The sequence below is a fragment of the Naegleria lovaniensis genome, assembly GCF_003324165.1.
Source record: "Naegleria lovaniensis strain ATCC 30569 chromosome Unknown tig013, whole genome shotgun sequence".
In the NCBI taxonomy this organism is placed as follows: Eukaryota; Heterolobosea; class Eutetramitea; order Acrasida; family Naegleriidae; genus Naegleria; species Naegleria lovaniensis.
Window position 1 is genome coordinate 1 of NW_025407836.1, and position 12129 is coordinate 12129.

General features: G+C 37.5%; 5 protein-coding genes across 5 annotated transcripts; 2 read left to right on the forward strand and 3 right to left on the reverse strand.

Moving 5' to 3' along the window:
- Positions 1-1219, reverse strand: C9374_001819 (uncharacterized protein; the record flags this gene model as incomplete). The annotated part of the gene is made up of 1 exon (XM_044691168.1): positions 1-1219. A coding segment is annotated over one exon (1219 nt), but the record flags the coding sequence as incomplete, so codon positions are not given.
- A 679-nt stretch (positions 1220-1898) lies between these two features.
- On the forward strand, positions 1899-6851 carry C9374_001820 (uncharacterized protein; the record flags this gene model as incomplete). Its single annotated transcript, XM_044691170.1, has 1 exon — positions 1899-6851. One exon carries the CDS (start codon positions 1899-1901, stop codon positions 6849-6851), a length of 4953 nt encoding a protein of 1650 aa, XP_044550777.1.
- Positions 6852-6906: 55 nt separating this feature from the next.
- C9374_001821 (uncharacterized protein) lies at positions 6907-8028 on the reverse strand (the record flags this gene model as incomplete). Its single annotated transcript, XM_044691171.1, has 1 exon — positions 6907-8028. One exon carries the CDS (start codon positions 8026-8028, stop codon positions 6907-6909), a length of 1122 nt encoding a protein of 373 aa, XP_044550778.1.
- A 1801-nt stretch (positions 8029-9829) lies between these two features.
- C9374_001822 (uncharacterized protein) lies at positions 9830-10126 on the forward strand (the record flags this gene model as incomplete). Its single annotated transcript, XM_044691172.1, has 1 exon — positions 9830-10126. The coding sequence occupies one exon, from the start codon at positions 9830-9832 to the stop codon at positions 10124-10126; it is 297 nt and encodes a 98-aa protein (XP_044550779.1).
- A 312-nt stretch (positions 10127-10438) lies between these two features.
- Positions 10439-11773, reverse strand: C9374_001823 (uncharacterized protein; the record flags this gene model as incomplete). Its single annotated transcript, XM_044691173.1, has 1 exon — positions 10439-11773. The coding sequence occupies one exon, from the start codon at positions 11771-11773 to the stop codon at positions 10439-10441; it is 1335 nt and encodes a 444-aa protein (XP_044550780.1).
- Between the last annotated feature and the right edge of the window lie 356 nt (positions 11774-12129).

Genomic DNA, 12129 nt, shown 5'->3' on the forward strand with positions numbered 1-12129 from the left:
CATGAATAGTGTCAGCTTGTCCCCATTTTCCGGCAGTTTTCATTTCCTCCAACGGTAAAACTCCTTGTCTTAAAAAATAGGACCAAATTCTTTCATGTAAATGACCGGACCAAAAACCACTTGCATGATCTGGCATTCCCAAGCATGAATAACCAACTTGTAAATTGTTTTCTTCCATAAATTTGAAAATATCGTATTTGAAAGGTTCCATCAATCGAAAATCATCATCAAATCTCATATAATATTCGAAACCTTTCATCAGTGGATGAGCAAAGAGGTCATGAGTATAAAACTTGTTCATTCCCCAAAAATGTTTGTAGTTAATATCTGCATTTCTCCATGGTTTTCCGTCAGTGTTTCTTTTCAAAAATGTCTGTGTTGAAATTTCAACAAATGTTACTGTCATGTTAAGCGGTGCCAATTCCATTTCAACAAATTGTTTCACTGCTTCCAATAATTTTCCATAATGAAAAATGATGAAAGGGTGTGGAAAGTGTTTGAAAACATTATCTTTCCAATTAATAATAGCTCCATATAAATCAATTCGTATACCACGATCAAATTCACCTTCCCTGTGAACTTTGTTTTTTGAAAAATCTGTCATGACAACATATACTCCTAATTGTTTTCGTTTTCCAGTCAATGGATTGATGGTCAACGATGTTTCATAATCTTTTTCATTGCTTGGGCATTTGGCAAGAACGTTCCAATTAGGTTCATAATAGACATGATCTGTGAACTCATTAGTCAAAGAATTCAGTCCCCAATGAGATCTGTAGTCTGCAACGAATTCTCGAATACGAGGACTCCACTTTTTGTTTTCTTCGTACTGTTTGGATGTCAGCTTCCATCTGCCAGATGTCATGCTATTCCAACTATTCTTTTTTTCTAATTGAAGGCGGAAATCTTCATACATATTGATCGGCAAAGGTCCATTTTGTGGATTTGTCTGGAGTTTGGCCTTGTAATGGTTTGAGATAAGTGATGAAGGATTTGATGGTTGTGTTCCGAACACTATAGTGGACTCAGTTTTTTGATAAAGAGGACCGTTTGGGAACTTCCACGCATTCAATACTCTTGTGAGTGATTGAATCTCTTGTTGTAATGAATTGTTTTCAGTGATACATTCATCATCACCCTGAGCAGATTTTAATGATGTGTTATCTTTGGACAGATGAAAATAATTATTATTTCTTGATGATGAGGCTTTTCGGATCATGTCGAGATGTTTTAAACTGAATCGCCAATAGAAGGTAAACACCATAATTGCTGCAATATTGATGAACAACAACAGAATCAGCAAAGGCCATCGATGATTTGTTCTGGGACCGCTATGGTGGCTCCATTCAGGAGAGGATGAAGCATAACACTTTTTCAGGAGATGGGAGGCTCGCTGAAACAATAACATGATGCTTTGTCTAATCAAAGATTTGATTTGTAAAATATTCTACAACTCGTGTGCTATCAGCTTCAGCTATATTGATGTAAAAGTGGCCGACCCGAAGAACGTGGAAATCATGTTGAATATTTTTGGTATCGGTCATAGAACAAAACAAAAAAACATCTTGAAGGTTATGATCAGCAGGATGAGGACGGGAATTATCCCATTATTTCTCGGTCAGTGAATGTCATTAAATCAATGACGAGTTTTAAAACGTCTGCTTTCCCATTCCAAAACAATAATACCAACCCTACTACTACTCCACCGCGAAAGGCATACTAAACTCGGCGAGCAACATCAAAATAATCATCAAAAAAACAAAAGCCTTTCACCCAAGATGAAGAACAAGAGCCGCCTCGATTTCCATCACATGGTTTTCGTGGCGGTACTGGCGATCATCGTTGTCCACCACCTCGTTCATTATCATGTGGCCGCTACCAGCTCAATTTCCACTCCCATGTCCTCTTCATCTTCGAACAGTTCATCATCAACAGCATCTGATCCATTATTGATACAATGTCCACCTGGGAAATCCATCTATTACAAATTTAAAAACACACTCGTGATGGGTCATCAAGGATTGATTCAATCAAAACGCGGTAGAATGGACAATGTGGAAACTCTATTCGAGGGTATCATGATTTTGACATGTGCTTCTCGTGAGACGACACAAAAGAGTTTGGAGATTTCTGGAATTCATGAAAGCACGAGTCGTGGCCCACTTTCTGTGGTCATGATGACATTTGAAAGAGCTCAATTTCTTCAATACCAAGGAGGAAAGGGTTTGAAGAAATATCGTCATTTGATATCAAGACATGATTTTACAAGTAAGATGAATGCTCATCCCATGTTGTTTGTCATGTCGCCAAGCGGACATATTCACAGTTTGGTTTTTAAACAATCTGAACTTCGTGAAATGAGATCTGTCAAGAAAGGTCTATTGAGAATGCTCACTACAGAGACTGTCAAAATGTCGAGAGGTCAAACCGATGGTTTTGGAGGAAAATACTTTCAACGATATGAAAAATCTCATTCTTCTAAACACTTGACCATTCTTCAAAAATACTCCAAGAAGGATTTTATGCGAATTCCATTGACGAAAAGAAGAATGCAATATGAAGGCATGCACGTAGTGAACGTGTCTAAAGAAAAGCATTTGGTTCAATCTGCACAACTGATCATCAAGATTCATTTCAACCACAGAAAAAATCATCCAGCATTCAGACATTACGAAAAGATTTCGAAAATTCCAAACGATTCCAATCACATGTCCTCTGAAAGTGGTCAAATGGCTGTTCCGACTAAAGATATTGAAAGTTTATCAGTGGGTCACCTTTCACTTCAAAAAATTGTAGATTCTACAAAGGTAGATCAACAAGTATCTGCAATTGTGCTTGAATTGGAAAAGAATGGAAGAGGTGCAAATTTGGGATCAGAATTTACTTTTGAGAATACATTTGGATTGCACAAAGATGATTTACGTCACTTGTTAAACTCTCAGAAGAAACATTTTTCATACAAATTGTTCATGAGATTATTACATGCATTTAAAGAAAATCCAAACATTTCAAAAGAGTCTAACATGGTTTTGGCAGCTATTGTGAAACATAGTCGTCTCCATCCCATCCAAGCATCGAGAATTCTGTTTAGAGAACTCAAGAATGAAATTCACAAACTTGTAAAATACCAGCTCAGCAAAAAGGACAAATTCATTTCCAAGAAATATTGTGAGTTGTTACAGAATGTATTGGCAACCGTAAGAAGTGCCAAAGTTCAAAACAAGCTCGTTAAGTACTCAACCATGCATCCCTATTTAGCTCAAAATTACATTTATGCCTCTATTGTAATTGCATTCCCAACAGAATATTCCTTTAAATTATTGCACACCCTTCAATCAAAAGGACTCGTTCCGTTCTTCAAAAGAATTGGCAAGAACATCTCCAAGGAAGAGAACGAAAAAGTGAAGCGAGCAGCGTTTCTAACCTATTCAGATCTGGCGTCTCGTCTCAGAGATGTCCGTTTATCTGAGAAAATTGTGAAAGACATTATTCAGAGAATTACTTCCAACACGAAAAGAGATGTTGAAGAATTGACCACTTGTATCCATGCTTTGAACAATGCAGGAAAAGCAGTGCCTATGGGAGTTCTTTACACCTATTTGGCCAATGATAAAATTCCAGATTCAATTAAGGTCATGCTCGCAGACAATTTAAAGAAACGACTACACGACGATCCATTCATTGATCAACTTGTAAGAGACATTGTATCTAGCCCTGACACTTCATCTCTTGTGAAAGCCACTTACATTCACGCTCAAACAGAGAGAGAAAAAACATTAAGAACTGCCTCTCATGTCAAGTATTTTTCAAAAATTCATGAAAGAACATCGTGTGAAGAAACCAAGAATGCGATTCGAAGATATTTATATACGGTTGGCACAGAGGAGTCAGGAGATGCGCTTTCAAAAGCTTTGAAATTAAGCACAAAACAAAACTCTTCTTCCAGAAAGAAGAATGAACATTCCAACAACTCGGAAGACGAAGACATTCATATGGATGGCGAAATTTTGGACTTGTTAAACGAAGAAGAACATGCACAAACATTGGGAAGATTCCGTTCCAGATTCTTTAGAAATATCTTTCATCGAGTGAGATCAGCTGTTGCCAAGCTTCGTTCCATTCGACGACACATTCACAAACATTTCCATCACTCAATTCGAAAACATTTTGTGAGAGTTGGTAAACGAGTGATCCGAATGATTGGAAGAAAATTATTTAAATCGATTGGAAGATTTATTAGACGAGTGAAACGTTTGAGATCGCGTCACAAGCCCTCACAAAGACAACGGAAAAAGTGTGACTTGAAATGCTTTTTAATCAAGCTAGGAAAAGGAATCAAACGTGGAATTGTCAAGTTAGGTAGATCCTTACAAAAAGCTGCCAAGAAAGTAGGGCGAGTGGTTAAGGTCTTTGTAAAATTTGCAAAACAAATTGTCCACAGTGCCAAAGAAATGGTCGAAACTGCCAAAAAGATCAAACTTGCATTTTCCAAGCCAACAAATTTCAAAAGAGAACGCGTATGTGTCGATGTGAATGTGAAACATGAAAAGATTTGTACCGCAGATCCTTCCATGTTAAATTTTATTCGAAAACAAGGAGCTCTTAACAAGATTAGAAAGAGCAAGGGATTTCTGTATGAAACTGTTCAAGGATATTCTCCTTCTCATGTCTATGCTGGCTTAATGATTTATTCTGGTGCTACCTTTGAATGTGGTGACGTTTCCAAATTCGATTTTGTTTTACTTGCCCGAGTTAGTATCAATGCAGTCTTTGGAGGTCAAGAATTTTCAGTATTCGAAGGAAGAGGAGAATTCACAAAGAGACCCAATCAACCTGTGCATGATAATCTATTTTTCAAAATGTTCTTTGTCACCATTTACAACGAAGGATTAGTGCCCAATGACATTAAGGACAAGGAAGACGCCTGTTTCACTTCCCCTTCTCATAATCTCTTCCAAAAACAAGCGGCAGAACCAAAAATTCCAATTCAAGTCTTTGCTGGACCTGTTCCATTGAGTTTTGCTTTTTATGCCACCATTACAGTTGGTGTTGATCTAAGTTATGGTCTATGTCCAAATCGAATTTCAGCATCAGTCTCTCTAGAACCTTTTGTAGCCATCAGTTTGGGAGGAAGAGCAGGTATAGGAGTTGCTGCTTTAAGCGCTGGAGTTTTTGTTGAAGCAACCATTACTTACAAATTTATTCCAAGAATTGCTATTGAAAATTGTAATGTTTGTATCATGTTATTACATGGATTGGAACCGTTAGAATTTAAGGGTGGACTGTTCGTGGCGTTACCACAACAAACTGTGAAATTACCATTACCAAGTATTAAGATCAATGCCACCAAGTTCCGTAAAAAGTTAGCTCAAATATGTATTCCCATTGAAGGAAATGCTCGTGGAAAACCAATTTTCAAGCTGTTACCGTCATCGAGATCAGAAAGTAGAAAGAATATTTCTCTTCCAAGAAATCGACAAATTGCATTCCATCCTCATGAAGGTGGATCATATCAACATGATCAAAACAACAAGAAAAGAGGAAGAAGAAAGACACAATATTTCAAGAGGCCATCCGCTCCAAAAGGATTCAGACTTCCGTCCTCCAAACTTGCTCAAATATGGAAACACCTCCCAGTCATGTCTGCACGTAAGCTTCAGAAATTCGCAAGAAAAGATGGTCACAAAATGTGGGCAAAGACTATTACCAAGTACCGAAATCAATTTGGTCCTGGAGCTCAAAAAATCAAAGCTCCCTCGTTTAAAAAACCAAGTAAGCAATCGTTGGCTCCTCCAGTGTTGACTCCACAACAACAAGCTTGGTCCACTCAATTTTTAAAGAAACATGTTCCTCGAACGGTGATCCAAAAATTAGGATTTGAAAAATTGAGACACGTTCCAAAAGATTATTTCGCTATTAAGAAACAAGATCGAAGAAAAATTCCTTATCAATTTTTACAAATGCCTTCACATGAATTGAAAGCATTTATTGCGGATTTACCAAAGACATTCATGAAAAAGAAACCGTTGGTGATTTCAAGAAGAGACCAAACGAAAATTTGGTCCAAGGAAGAATTGAACAAACGATTGACGAGTGATGTCGTGAAAAACGTGGAATTGAAATACTTGAGACATCTTCCCGAGCCAATTTTGAGAATTAGAAAACCAATCATTTCCAAAATTCCTTACTATGTATTCAAAAAGGGAACCAGAGAAATTGTTTCTTGGGTCTGTGAACATTATTATCGCTTGTGTAAAAAATTGGTCGATGATCTTTTGGACACTGATAATTTGGATTTCACATTCATGATTCAAAAATTCAAAAAGATCAAGCGTCATGTCAAGATTACCAATCATAGTAATTCAACCATCAAAAAGAAGAAACTTGTTTCTAAAAACAAGAATGCCAATCGAATGAAATCTTACAAACTCAAGCCAGTGACACAAGGCAAACGAAGAATAGGAAGCAGACACAGAAAAGCAGAAATCAGACAACGCATGAAAACAATTGACAAACGAATAATGCAACAAGTAATTCAAAAAGGATCTTCGTTTAACGAGAGAAAGGACCAAACATACCGTACCTCTCAGGCTCCGTCCCAACAAAAATTCAATCCAAAAGCAACAACTCCTATTCATGTAAAATCTGAATCCATGACTATTTCGATTTCAATTCCCAAAGATCTCAAATTCAACACCACTCAACCAAACATCCACTTGGAACATGCTATGCCAATTAAAATAGATCCACCAATCATAGAACCGAAAGAACAACAGAAAAGGATGATTGAAAAAGAAACACACATTGTTGATCGTGGACAGGAAATTGATGAACTGTTTTCCAAGAAATAACCACGTTTCGAGCTAATTGCGATTTCTACCAGGAGCTTGAACTGAATAAATCAGTTTATTTAAATACTAACGCTTGCATGATAGGAAGACCTAACAATTGAATTCCATACCAGGTGGTAAACAAGACTTTGTAAATACGATCATCGTAATATCTCTTCTTCTCGCAGTCACCTGTCAAATTTCCATTCATCATAAAACCAATCGACATTCCCAAAAATTGAATGGGAGTCCACAAGCAAAACATTCGAAAAATCCATTCATTCTCCATTCTCACCGAATACCATTGACACATTTTCATCATGGCCACATAATAAAACAGTCCAGCAACGATACTTTTCACTAAAAAGAAAACTCTCGAGTAGGAACCAAACAAAATTGGAACTGTCACTCGACCTGCCATGGTGTCACCTTCAACATCTCGAAAGTCCTGAGCATCAATGGTCATTAAAAATGTCACTGCAACGATCATGACCATCCCCTTCACAGTACGATCCTGTTCATGAAATCCATTCAAAATATGCCAATACGGAATGATCATACAAACCACTCCAATGGTATTGGACAAATTCTTGAAAAACCAATTCTTGGCAAATCCACAATTATTGTGAAGGAAATAAGCCAGCGTCCATACCACACCGTACCAGAATATTTGGTAATACATGCTCATGGTCAAGTAAATGCCACAAGAAATGACCCATCGGAGTTTGGTTTCTTCCAAAGTGGTTTCTCCAGAGACGAGAGGTCGGTACGTTTTACCATTGAGGCGGTCTTCTTCTATTCCATCGATTTGGTTGGACATGGTAAATGGATAAACAAAGAACACGGCAAAAATAAGAAACCCAATCAGAGAGAAAAAGCTCATTGCTATATTTGGTAAGGGGTCTGACAAGGAGCCAACGCCAGGATTCATTAAACACATTGAAATCAAATGGCTCACTCCACACGACAATGCAAATGCAACCGAAGGAATGATCGTTATATTATAGTCATTCTTGCAATGTAAATGAAACATTCGCACTTCTCTTCTCAACAACAACCACAACGCATGAAACCAATTAGAGATGGGAATTGTTTGTTTGTTGCCTTCTTCTAATGAATAGTTTTCGAAGGACGTAACGGTGGAAGCACCATTAAGAATGCTCACTTCCGTGTGTTGATGATGCAATGAGGCAATCATTTCGTTGTTTCAAACAGTTTGAGTTTGTTTTTTTTTGAATGAAATTGCAAACAGTTGGTTTGTCTTCAACAATTATTACTGGTCGAACATTAGATAATAAGGAATTCCTATCACGTGCACATGGCTGACAAGAACCTTCACAAGTCACGAATGAATGTCTATAATTACAGTGAGAGGTTGCTTTGCCAGGTAAAAGGTTTCTTAAATTCTTGAAGACAATTGAATGCAAGAGAATGGAGCCACGATGAATAGATTCGTGTACTTGTGCTTTTATGGTTTTGAAGGTTTCTTCGACGCACTGGTTTCTATTTATCACAGTGAAGTGTGAAAAATTGAATGTGAGAAACGGTAACTGCCATTTCATTGAGACATAAAAAGTAGTTCGCGTACATAATTCATGCAATACTTGCCGTGTAAAGTTATTGAGGACATACCTTTTAGCACCTTACACCTTACACTTTAGTGCCGTTTGCAATGGCACGTAGTCCCAAAAAGGAGATACAAATAGCACTTAACACTGGAGTGCCAAATGCAAACAGCACCTGACACTTGAGTGCCGAGTGTCATCAGCACCTGTATATTTTTTAATTTATTTAAATATTATTTTGAAATTACAAACCTCCGTCTTCACGGTTGTGAGCAACGGGCCTCAAAATTCTCTTCACTACACAATCATCATCGAGTATAGGAAACAGCATCACGAACGCAATTTTTGGACAATTCGTCTGACAACGACAATACCAAATGATCATCTACGAAATTTAGTTTATGGAGGGAAGAATAGACTCACGCTCATTTTCTAAGGTGAAGCGTTGTGAGGCAAGTGGTTCAAATAATGTTCCACCGTTCAGCACCTGTTTTCTGAGTTGATGTTGCGCCATACAACACGGCGTTGAAAGAGATTGAGATGAAGTTGTCGAACAGGATGTCAGAGCTTGCTGAATGAACTTGAGAGACGATTTATGTTGAGGAAAAACACTTGCAGTACATGTAGGAAAACATTTTCATTTGGTTCAACAGGGGAGTGAAACTTGCCAGCTTTTCTTCATAGTGACATGTACTTTTGTTCAATTGTTACAAAAACGGTGAGAAGAACAAGAGAATGGTGCTCAACACTGTTGTTGGCTGATGTAATCGAATTTGAGTGATTTGGGAATGACGGTAACAGCAAAAGTCAAGCTGAAGCAATCAGAAGGGTACAATTAAGGGAACTGGAATCAGTTTTTGTTTCGTAGTCATACTTCTTAACGGCTGAGTCTATCATCATGAATGAAAGGTTAACATATCATCTTTTGTGCCTCCCAACTCCTTTCATACGAAGGTCCAAGCTAACATACGAAAGGAAAGTAGATGCATGAGATTAAATCATGCCTTTTTTTTGTTTGATAGATTCGTTTGAACACGAAGTAGAATGGTTAGGTTCACAAACTAGTACCTCCATTTCAATCAACATCCATTTCGCACCTTACACTCAAGTGTCAAATACAAATAGCACCTTACACTCAAGTGTCAAATACAAATCACACTTCATTCATTTGGCACTCAAGTGTCAAATGCAAACAGCACTGACACTAAGTGTAAGGTGTAAGGTGCCAAAATATAACAACTCAAAGTTATTCGTTTTGCTTGCCTTGTCTTGCATGTTCCTTCTTTTTTGGTTCAAAAAATCTTCCTTTCAACGTGATAGCCTTTTTTAGTAAATCGTTCAAAAAAATTCTTTAAATGCTTTCGGTATAGTCCATCATCACGTTCAAAAAAAAAACCATCCACACAACAATAATTCCAATACACATCTGTTCAAATGAACCCATCATCATCACTGTCCCCTTCCGACTCGAGCATTTCCTCATCAAATTCTTCTTCCTCTTCCTCTTCTTCATCTTCTTTCATTCATAAACAACTCGAAAATTATAAATACATGTGGTGTCATACAGCAGAACAAGATCCTCTTCCGGTTCATCATTTATCAGAAGAAGAACAATTACGAGAATATATGCGAGCGTATGAACAGTTTTGTACAAATTATGTGTACGCTGATTTGATTGAATTGTATAAAGAAATGGGATTTTCAGAATTTTCAGAGAATCTCTCTCAATAAAGAATAGTATTTAAATTCGTTGTTGATGTTGTCATTGAGTCAATCATGATGAGAAACAAGAAAATTCTGATGATAAGAACACTTCAGATGCAGGTTGTCTCGAACACAATCCTTTTGAGACTGACACAATCTCGTCTCATTGAATTGGACAACAACAATACAAAAAAGTTCTTGGAACAGCTAAAGTTCAGGACAAACACATCATCGCTGACTCTATCAAACAACAGTATAACAAGTGTTCAAGCAAATGAGGGAAAACACAAACAGGTTTCATAATTGTACAACAAGGGACCTTTTAAATTGAGGTTTGAATTATGCTAATATCCTTCCTGCCTGAATTGCACAACCTAATACCACAGATTCTTGTGGGTTAGGTGGGGTAGTAAAAAACCCAAAATTTTCTGATACCACTCGTTTGACAAGTGGCATTTTAGACATGCCTCCCACTAATAATACATGATTAATAGATTGTTTGTGCAAATTGGCATCTGTCAGACATTGTTGAATGGTTTCTTCTGCCCTTTCTGCAAAGTCTGGAATGACTCTCTCCATCTCAGTAAGCGATAATGTGAACTTCTCCGTGGAAGCATCATGTTGTGAAACATCGTCCAACAAGATTGGCACTTTAATATCAGTGGAGCTCTTGACTGATAATTCCTTTTTTGCTTGTTCAGCATGCATCAAAAATCTATCTTTTGGTATTGCTGTGCATTTTCCAATTTTTTTCATCTCGTTTGAAATCCATTCCCCTATTTTCAAATCCACTTCCAGTCCACTACATAAAAAGTTGCATTTAGTTGATTTCAATTCAAACAATCCAAATTCATCCATTTCCAAAATTGATATATTACATGATCGAGCTCCAAAGTCACAAACCATCACAGTTTGAATGGGTTTCAGCTGCTCATGCAAACCAAACGCCAACGCTGTTGCATGTGGTTCATAAATGCAACGAGAAATGTTCAGACCACACATACGACCAGCTTGAGAAATGAATGCTCTCGACTCGTCGTTCATGTACGGTGAAATGGCAACAACTGCTTGAGAAATTTCTTCTCCAAAAAACGTACTTGCATTGTGTTTCACTTTTTCAAATATCAACGATAACAATTCGACGGGAGAATATTTACAAGTTCCTATTTGAATCAAAGGTTCTCCATTCTGACCTTGTATGAATAATATTTGATTTTGGTTGGAAAGAAGAACATGTGGAGCTTGAATAAGAAGATCACGATAGGTATGACCCAACAATCGTTTCAATTCAAACACAGTAATTTTCGGTAATCGTGTTGGTTGTTGACAAATTTGATCACCTCCAACACTCAATACTTTTCCATCATGAAATACTATCATGGAAGGAATACCATCAATCCTCATCTTTTCATGACCGAGAATATTCGGAATGACCAGAGGTGGTTCATCATTACCTTGCCAATACATGGCACGTGTATAGGTGGATCCGAGATCAATTCCAATGGTTTTGTTTCGTCGTTGTTGAGAGAATTGTTGTAAAGAAAAAAACGACCCGCTCAACTTGCTATTGGGAATCATCATGAATTTATCCCGATGAAGGCTCTTCATCAAGTTGAGAGCACACTCAGTAGAAGAGAAATCTTTGGGGGCTCGGAAGGCTCTTCGTTTCAACATGAGGATGATAGCTCGGTTGTTGGATGATTTTTTGATTGGAAATTGTTCTTGCCATGTTCTGATGAGAAAACAAATTCATTGCACACAGCACAGCAAGAGTTTTGATGAAACCTATTTTGTTTTCAAGCAGGTATACTACCAGCTTCCCGATGTTATTCCCAGTCATCACATCAATTTTTTTATATGGACAAGCATCTCATCATTGAGTGTTTCACTTGGCCCACATGTATTAAGAAAAGGACAACATCAGATTGACTTGTATTCCGTTACACCTTAAATATATGCCGCTCTCCTGAAACAGAATTAGAATTCCTATTCACTCGACATTTCTCCAGTCACAAAGAAAATGAGAGATT